This window comes from Pteropus medius, unplaced genomic scaffold, assembly GCF_902729225.1.
Source record: "Pteropus medius unplaced genomic scaffold, Ma_sr-lr_union100, whole genome shotgun sequence".
Taxonomy (NCBI): Eukaryota; Metazoa; Chordata; class Mammalia; order Chiroptera; family Pteropodidae; genus Pteropus; species Pteropus medius.
In genome coordinates this window covers 13,298,560-13,307,407 of record NW_024351729.1, presented here as the reverse complement: position 1 = coordinate 13,307,407, position 8,848 = coordinate 13,298,560, and the positions used below count along the sequence as shown (strand labels likewise).

Genomic DNA, 8,848 nt, shown 5'->3' with positions numbered 1-8,848 from the left:
GCCATCACTGAAGGGGATGAAAGGCAAACTACAGCTGTGAGAGCCCCAGCAACGTGCACAATTAAAGAGCGTAAACCAAGCTGCACTGACAGATCTGCAGTTTGGCTCAGATGTGTAGCCCATAACGCAGACAAATCAAAACTTAAAAATAGAGCTCTTTTCATCAAAGATTACAGAAAGGCCACGATGTTTGTGCAAAACAACTGTAGAGTCAGTAAAGAGGGGCGAGGAAAACAAACACCATGCCACAGCAGAATCTCTGGGCCTTGGTTTTCTGGGCTAGGAGGACAGGGTCTTGTTTCAACAGTGAGAACGCACATTTAAACCATCATAAAAGGCCAGGTAGGATCCAAAACACACCATACTGGGCCTTGACATCTGGTATTTATGATGCATGGAAACACAATTTCTGTAACATTTATGCTCGAGCTCGGTCTGAAATACCACGCTGATAAGTGCTGTGTTTGATGCCTAAGATTAGAATCCTAATGGTCTGCCTTATGGGGAAGAGAGAGTACCTCTGGAATAAGCTTTGGGACTAGAACCAAGGCAGGAAGAGCAGTGATGAAATTCTTAAAAGTGGTTCCAAAAACAGTAAAGGCTAACGAAACAGAAGCGCTGGCTAATTTAATTTAGTCTGGCAAATTTGGTCCCAGGCCACCTCAGGAAAATGTTGACCGAGTCTAGGTCTTTGCCTGAAAGAAATACTTTTGAGATACTTTCATTTCATCCCTTACTAATGGGAACAAATGGCTTTTAGGAAAGCCAAATGTTATTTAGACGAAATGGGTAATTTTGCTTGTCATTAGAGGAACAAAGCTCTAATCATGGACATTCTACTGTATTTTCCTGCAGAGGACAAATAGTGACATCTATACTGAACGATATGTACTAAAAGAGCTTCCTGTAAGATCCGAAAACCAGAAGCCTGTTTCCTTTTAGCGCAAGTTGGATAGGTTTCATGGCTGTAAAAGCATTCTTTCCTGGATCTAGGTTTAAAGAAGGGGAAAAAAAGCAGTACTCTGGCAGAAATAGGATCTTCTGGACATGCCCCTCTCCTTAAGACCTTCTTGGACTCCTGAGTGTTTCCTGTGTTGATGAAATGCTCCTAATACACCCCCTGAATAAGGGATGGTAGAAAATCCTTCTACGACCTCTTTTTGACCACATTCTAGAAACACTGAACAGCTGGAGGTTGTAGTTCCTAGATTTTTTTCTCCTAATCCCCCTCTGATAGAAATATTTTATATAACTAATCGCTAACTATCCAAAGAGGAGAACCGAAGAAAAATATTTGTCATTAAGATCTGGCTTATTGAGTAAGTCTCCCCAAGCCTCTCTCCTCAATGAGTTGAAGGAATGTTTCTTTTATAAACTTTTCTACCCCGATTGTTCCAGTTTCACAATGATCATATAATAATTTGCTCCAAAATGAAGTCTGAAATATTTTCGAGCCTTGAACATGCAACAAGTTCTCATTTTGTCTGGGGAAGTGCTCATAAACTGGAGATGGAGGTTCCCCCGGAAGTAATAATTTGGTAGGCGAAAGGTAAGACATCGCCACTTCTCTTCCCAAGGAAGTAATCTGTCTCCGTAGAGCTGAGTACATGATTCAGCCTCAAAGGTCCCATTTCCTTAGAGGACCCTTTGAAAGTAAAGTCCAATCTCCAGGGGTTTGCCATCAAGAGAAATTTTGTGGAAATCACTTTGAGCAATTTAGCACTTAGCAACTTTTGCAAAATCCCACACCAATCATAAAAGTTGGCTCCGCTGCACAAATTGGATAAAACTCCTAACAAGCAGTAATAAATATTAAAAAAAAAAAAAAAGAAAAGCTGGCATTCAGCCTCAAGGAGAAAAACCCACCTACCTCCCACAGAAATGCCCTGCAGCTCAGAAGGCAACGTGTAAAATTCGAAAACATCAGTTTGTTCAAAGCCTACATTTCAACTTTGTTCTCACAGGCAAAGGGGGAAAAAAAACCCAGATGTTTGTATAAAAATATCATCATTTTATTACATTCCACACAATACATTTTCAAATAGTTTCCAATGTTCACAAGTTATTTGACACACAGGCAACTGAGCAATGCAAGAGTTGTCACAGTTATAGGGAGAGGAAATAAGAATAGGAAGTTAAAATTTTAAATTTTTCTTGTCTTGTTGTTCTTTGGTCATTTTTGATTATTTAGGTGTTTGCTTGCCTGCTAGTTCCATTTTCAAGACAGAGTCTTTCTAAAGATGGAGTATTAACCTCAGAAATGTTACTGGATTTCCAATCCTATTCTGGCTTTAATCCCAAAAATGTGGGATAAGACAAAAGACAATTTTGTTTTTAGCCTCCTGTTTTGTCAGTGGCAATGCTGTGATCTTTTTTTTTCTTTTTTCCCCCCTTTTCTGCCTTTATCAGCTATTAGGGGATTGCAATTGCTAGCATAATACCAAGGAAAAGATTTTTCACCCTAGCGATAAGGGATTCCCTCCTGCGTCTATTCACGTGAAACCTCTACTAAGGCAAAAACTTTACCACCCGGAGCTAGACCTTCAATTCATTCATTCATTTGTTTATATTTTATTAGTTGCTATCACCTCTTTGTCTTCTGAGAAGCAACTCTAAACACATGCATGCATGCATTCACCTGTCCAGTATATTTTTCTTAGAAGAGAATGACCCTTCCCTCCATTAAATAAAGAATTTTTCTTTTTAAAGCTGCAAGGCATGATTTTGTAGCAGAGCTGCCCTTTCAGCATAGTACCTAGATAATACTATGAAAGTGGCTGGGGCTGAGAGGAGAGAGAGCGAGAGAGTAGGTAAGAGAGAGAGAGAGAGAGAGAGAGAGAGAGAGAGAGAGAGAGAGAGAGAGAAAGTGTGACATCCCCAGCTGAAGTGCCTCATGGGATTCATGAAGATTTGAGCAGTCTCATATTCTCAACTATGGCAAGTACATAAAGATAATGCCACATGGGGCATCAGATAAAGATACAGCAAATTCACAAAGTTGTTGTCATCTTCTTTTGAAGAAGGGAAATCCTCAAGGGTATATGGTAACTCAGACAGTTGCTATACTGGCTGGATTTTCCAGGTGTAATTTCCTGACACCACACCTCCATGGGGCACCTACAAGGATGTCAGTCATTTTGAGGGAATGCCTGGCCCCAAATGCACAACTGTATGTGGACACCTGAGATAAAAAGCCCTTAGTGACTGGCACAGAAATCATCATGTGGTATCATGGGCTCCCGCCCCTCCTCCCTCTCCTTGCTTCTTTTCCCATCTTCAGCTGGGGTAGGACACTTCTTGAAATCTCAAGGTAGCTCATACGCTAGCCTTTCATCTTTTTTCTTTTCTTGGCAGGGCTGCCGTGGTTGAGACAGAGTAGTTCTTTGAAATAGAATAAGAGTGGGAGAGCACCATTCTTTCAGGAGGATGAAACAAACCAGATGTGAAAGTATGTGTGCTGGAGAGACCAACCGAATGCTAAAAGTCTCTCCCAAGCAGCCAAAAAAAAAAAAAAAAAAATCAATCATTAGTATTTTGTTCTCTGAAGGTACCTTGAGGCTTTTAGCCTAGGCAACCATCTTTGGAGAGAATCTTATACTTCCCCAGTGGATTTCTAGAAGGAAGGTGCGAAATAAACACCTCCAAGGCTGAGCCCCAGCATACTGAGAATCTCATGAAAACATGCATTTTCTATCAATGAAATTGACTTCATTATTGAATCTATCTTTTGTACAATATCTTTAGGCCATTTATCTCCAACATCCCTTTCCTTGTGTTGCTTAGACAGGACAAATGGGCAGCAACGGGTTTATCTTCATTATACCTTCTCCTGACGATGCAGCCACATCTGGAAATGCCATGCCAGCCTATGAGGGTGTATTTGCCAGATGCTACAAATGCTTTAAGGGGTAGCACATTGGTACATTAAAAAAAAAAAAAAGATGACTCTTTATTCTCTCATAATATTCAAATAAGTCAGGTGGACAGCCTTACAATTTAGTGGCTAAAGATTCAGGCACACATTAACACCATGAAAGAAAAGCAAATGATCCCTTTTCCCCCATATTTTACAAATGCTATTACAATGACCGATATACCGAAGAATACGGGTAGCTTTCTTACTCAGCTCCATCCCAAATTGGGCACAATGATTCCCCTCGGGTGAGGAGACTTTTAAAAGACGTTTCAGTCCTTCCATCTCCTCTACCTCCTCCTGCTCTCAACTTAAACAAGCTACTGCTCTTCCTACATCAGTCTCAGTTTCGTTATTCTCTATGACTTATTCCAAGATTGGATTGAACTGATAATAGCTAAACATTCATTATGAGCTTCTCTTTTATAAGGCAACATGAGACAGATTTGCTTCAGGGTTGGAAGTAGAGAAGGTTCCAGTTGCACCCAATGGCTGTTGTCTTGTTACTTTAAAGACGCCAGGAGACCTGACAAGGGGTCATGTCTGAGTGCTTTGGGGGAACCTTTCTCTTGGGTCAGGTGGGTGGGGAATGGGGATAGGGATGGGAAGGGCCACATTTCATTTCATGTGGCCTCTAGTTTTTTAGGTACCTGGAGATGACAATGGTAGCCAACAGAAACCCAGCCAGAGCTAGATAAGGCAACAAAAAGCTTCAATCTCTTCTCCAAGTAAACAAAACTAGAACAGTATATTATTTTCTTGTAAAATGTACCCCCGGAGAAGTAACACAAGAGTTAAAGGGGCCTTCTCTGAACACACCCGCACACTCCCCGCCCCCCCACAATGAACCAGGCTCCCTCTCTCACACTCACGCACACAGAGAGCTCTTCACACGCACAAATGTATACTATGTACAAACACACAGATCCAGGTTTCCCCTCAAGTCTCCTGGCAGACTGCCCACCGAGAGGAGGTATGGGATAAGGCAAGGGGAAGAGTCAGGGAACCAGTCTCTGGAAGAAAACCAGCTGAGCCTTGAGTTGTGAAGTGCTTAGGGGTGTATCTCTTCTCATAGTCCAAGATGCAGCATTAGAGTTGGGGTTGGTTGGTTTGGAATCAACAAAAGAGAGGAAACAAACAAAAAAAAGAACCCAAGGAGAATGGTCGGGATGGATGAGAGCGCACAGGGTTTGTGCCCCAAGAGAGACATGTCTGAGTTCACACAGAAACTAGGCGAGGAGAAAAAAGTGCAAAATCGAGGCAACGTGTTTGCAGTCTTTCTCGTTTGTTTTGGGTGCTGTCCTTGCTTCGGCCCTCAGCAGTGCGAGCTGCGGTCTTGCTCTAGCTTAATGGTTAGGGTGGGTTCCACCGCCAGAGGGGCCCCGTTGGTGTAGTGGGAGGTTTTGTAGGTGATGGAGTGATCTGTCTTCTTGGCCGCATAGCGGAACCGGTGGTAGTGGAGCACCAGGGCCAGCGCGACGGAGACCAGCACCAGCACGGCGCCCCCGGCGGCCATAACGTAATACCAGTAGGCTGGGATGGGCTGCACGGGCACCGTGTCCACTGTGGGCTCGGTCCCTGGTAGGAGGGTGCCCCCTGGTGGAGAGACACAGAAGAGTGTTGCTAGGCTGAGCATGCAGGGTAATCAAAAAATTAATTAAAAAAAAAGGCGGGGCGGGGGGGAACACATACATGCTTTGGAGTGGATAGGGAAGGAGACAGGGGAATTAGATGGTACTCAGCATTTAGTTTGTGCCAAGCACTTTTAAATGATTGATCACAACATTATGAGGTAGGTACTATCAGACCCATTTTATAGATGAGGAAATAGAGGCTCAGAGAGGTTAAAAGAACAGTGATTATACGGCAAGTAAGTAGTAAGTATGGGAGTCAGCCGAGTTGTATGATTAAAGCTCTTTTCTTCTGCTCAACCACAATTATCCTGTAATACATAGCAGTGTTATAATTCTCACACACGCACACACACACACAGGAGTACCCACGAGTAAATGATGTTGAAATGACTTCTGATTCCCTGAATGAGTGGAAATTCAGTATTTCGTCTGGCTGGCCAGAATTCTCAAACAGTGTATTAATTAGGCTGGCTAAACTTGAAGGTGAATTCCACTCTGGCTTGCCAAGGCTTCCATGCCCATTGAACTCAGCCTGGTCTTGTCTAAGCAGGTCAATTCACTGTCAAGCAATGACTAAAGAATCTTCGTTTTTTTTTCCTTTAATTGGATGGAGGATCTTAAAATCTGATTGGAAGGATGTTATGACAAAAGAATGTGGGCACGAAATCATAGTGGGCGTGTGGGAGCGAGAGTGGGTGAAAGCGAAGGAGGGAGATGGCTCTTACTCACCAGCAAGACAGGAGGGAAGAGAAGCTAGCGGAGGATTTAGAAGGCGACCACATTCACTGGCTGGCCTCTGGTTGCCATGGAAATGCTCGAGTCAATTTAAGCCCAGGGTAACTCTGGGGAAAGACTGGCTAGAGTCCCACTTGATGCAAAACAGTGCTACAACTTGATTCTCCCAAAGATTTACATCAGATGAGAATCTGGCCCCAAATGGGACGAGGAGCTTTGGAGCTTGCCAACACCAGACATGATCTTTACTTCTGAAAAATGATACATGCTTAACCTATGAAAAATTCCTCCCTAGCTGCTTACATCAAGTGCCGGTGGCCACAAGGATGTATCTTCTCCACCCATGAGCTACCCCAGTGGGGAGCCATGGCCACACTGCTGCCTTCCTCATGCACCGCTGGTCCTACTCTGTGGGTGTGTCTCTGCTCAAGATGCAGACCGGGCTTGTTTACATTCTCAGGCTTCCCCCATGAGACTTGGAGCTCCTCAAGCAGATGAATTCACTCTCATCTTGGTTTCCACCTTAGGGTATGCACAAAGAAGGTGCTCCATAAATGCTTGTGATCAAAGACTGAACTGAGGAAAAGACTTCTAGTTCTGAGCCAGCGTTTGCCCACTCCTCCAGCCTGAACACCAGAACGCCTCTCTTTGATTTGGGTAATAGCTGAGGGGTGGGTCAGACTTTCTGGCGTCTTCTCAGAAGTGGTAGAAAAACGAGAGCATTTTTCTTGAAAAATCTCTTAGAGCCTGCCCACCCTCCCAGATCTTAATCACTACTTCCTCTAGTTTTAAGGATCCGCTATGCTAAGGTGCAGGGTTCCTTGATGCTCCTCGGGCCACCAGAAGTGCCACAGTGTAGGAGGAGCTTTCATGATGACGTGTCACACAGTATACACCCTGGCAGCCACATGCACAACCCCTGGGATGGAAAGGACCTCAGAATCCCACGACCCCCACCATGCCCCTGTCTACATTGCCATCTTCATCACCACCTACTCTATTTTCTTTATTCCGAAACCATTTCTCTCTTTTAATAATTTGATTACTGAAAGCGCTCCTCTCTCTCCTCCCCCCGGCCCCAGTCTCTCTCCATATTAAAAGTTATGCATAGGAACAGAGAAAGGAAAAGCAAAGTGCTGAAAACCGCTCCCTGAAATGGCCAGAGTCGCAGTGAACTAGTGTTAACTCATTATTCAGGTCACCGAGAGTATCTGCTGCCTGGCAACCATCCTGCTGTTGGATTTTCACGTGGGCTCAGAAGAATGCACGAGAAGCAGCAAAGTGTGCAGGGATGACCCAAAGTTGCTCAGTGCCACCCACCCTCCCCAAAGGCTGTCCTCAGATTTGCCTCTGATTTTGATTTGGCTCCACAGTGAGGGCTGCCCACTAACGAAGCTGCAGCTCACCCGTGAGAGGAAAAGAAGGTGATAAATTCGCAGAGATTAACTCCCCATCTGAAGCACCTGACCAGACCCCAAAGGCAGGAACACAAATTTTTGTCAAGTGAAAAACGGTCACAACTGTCCACATTCCCTCGATCACCACCTAGTCTCAATTCAAAAGTTTGCTTTCTTTCAGCCAAAACGCTGGTTTTCAACATTAAATACACCATCCAGGGTTCAAAGTGGTGGGGCTGAGTGAGGGAGGATGTAGCCTTGATGCTACTCCTCATGTTTCTTATGATAGAGTCAAAGTTGGGGCACAGTGGGGTGGATCTAGCTGGAAGAAGGCGAAATCACAAGATGTGGATGACCTATTTGGAATCAGAAATAAACCCCTGGCCTCAGAGTTCTGCTTCACTTCGAGAGACAAACTCCTCTTTAGGGATAAGGCCCTCTTCCCCTTTCCTAGCAATCATCAACATGTAGACAATTCTAGTGGCAAAAGCCATTGGGAGACATTATATTGGCTCCTTCAACGTTTTCCTTGGACATCTGTTTGGAGAAATGAGAAAACATACTATATGAGTTGGTGCTTTTAAAGTTAAGGGAGTGGGAAAAGAGAGGATACACCTAATAACCCTTCCCTTGTCCCCCACAGGCAACTATTGGTGACCTGTAGTTGGGGGCCAGTTTCTCAGATTGTTCTCCAGCTAAAGAGACTCAACTCCCACAGGCAGGTCGGTTGCTGGCTTGGAATCTGGCTTCTGTGGCAGCTTTCAAGGGCTGCATGCTAATGAGGCTGTGGTTTGCCAGAAGAGAGAGGTAATAGATCAGTAGGGGTTAAATCCCTTTTAAAAGCACCTTCCCAGACAATAGCAGCTATCCAGCGAATATTGAATGGATGAATGGATGGATGGAGGCATGTATTCTGGAGCAACATTCATATTCTCTGGCAAAAATTCCCTTCGATTGCTCCAACTTCTACCACCTACATCTCTCTCCCCCAGCACCGCCCATCCCAATTGGAAAATCAACTCCTGAATTATTTTTCATTACTTTCTCCCCACCTCTGGCCCAATTCTCCACACACTTTTCTCCTTGTGTGAGATGATGAGAAACAGATATTTAAAGAGCCAATAACAAGTGTATTTGCAAGGATGAACAGGCTTTCATCTGTAAAGGTT

At 44.1% G+C, this 8,848-nt stretch overlaps 1 protein-coding gene across 5 annotated transcripts in view; it reads right to left on the bottom strand.

The window, feature by feature from the left end:
• Positions 1–8,848, bottom strand: part of NRP2 (neuropilin 2) — a 113,887-nt gene that overhangs the window by 15,782 nt on the left and 89,257 nt on the right. For 2 of the 5 annotated variants that reach the window (XM_039844522.1, XM_039844528.1), the window contains exon 16: positions 3,931–5,509. The exons of 1 other annotated variant lie outside the window; for it this stretch is intronic. In XM_039844522.1, coding sequence (XP_039700456.1) covers positions 5,267–5,509 — 243 coding nt within the window. In that variant the 3' untranslated portion in view covers positions 3,931–5,266. Of the gene's footprint in view, positions 1–3,930; positions 5,510–6,753; positions 6,805–8,827 lie in introns of those variants that run through there. 2 more of the 5 variants (XM_039844529.1, XM_039844524.1) reach the window with 2 other exon arrangements.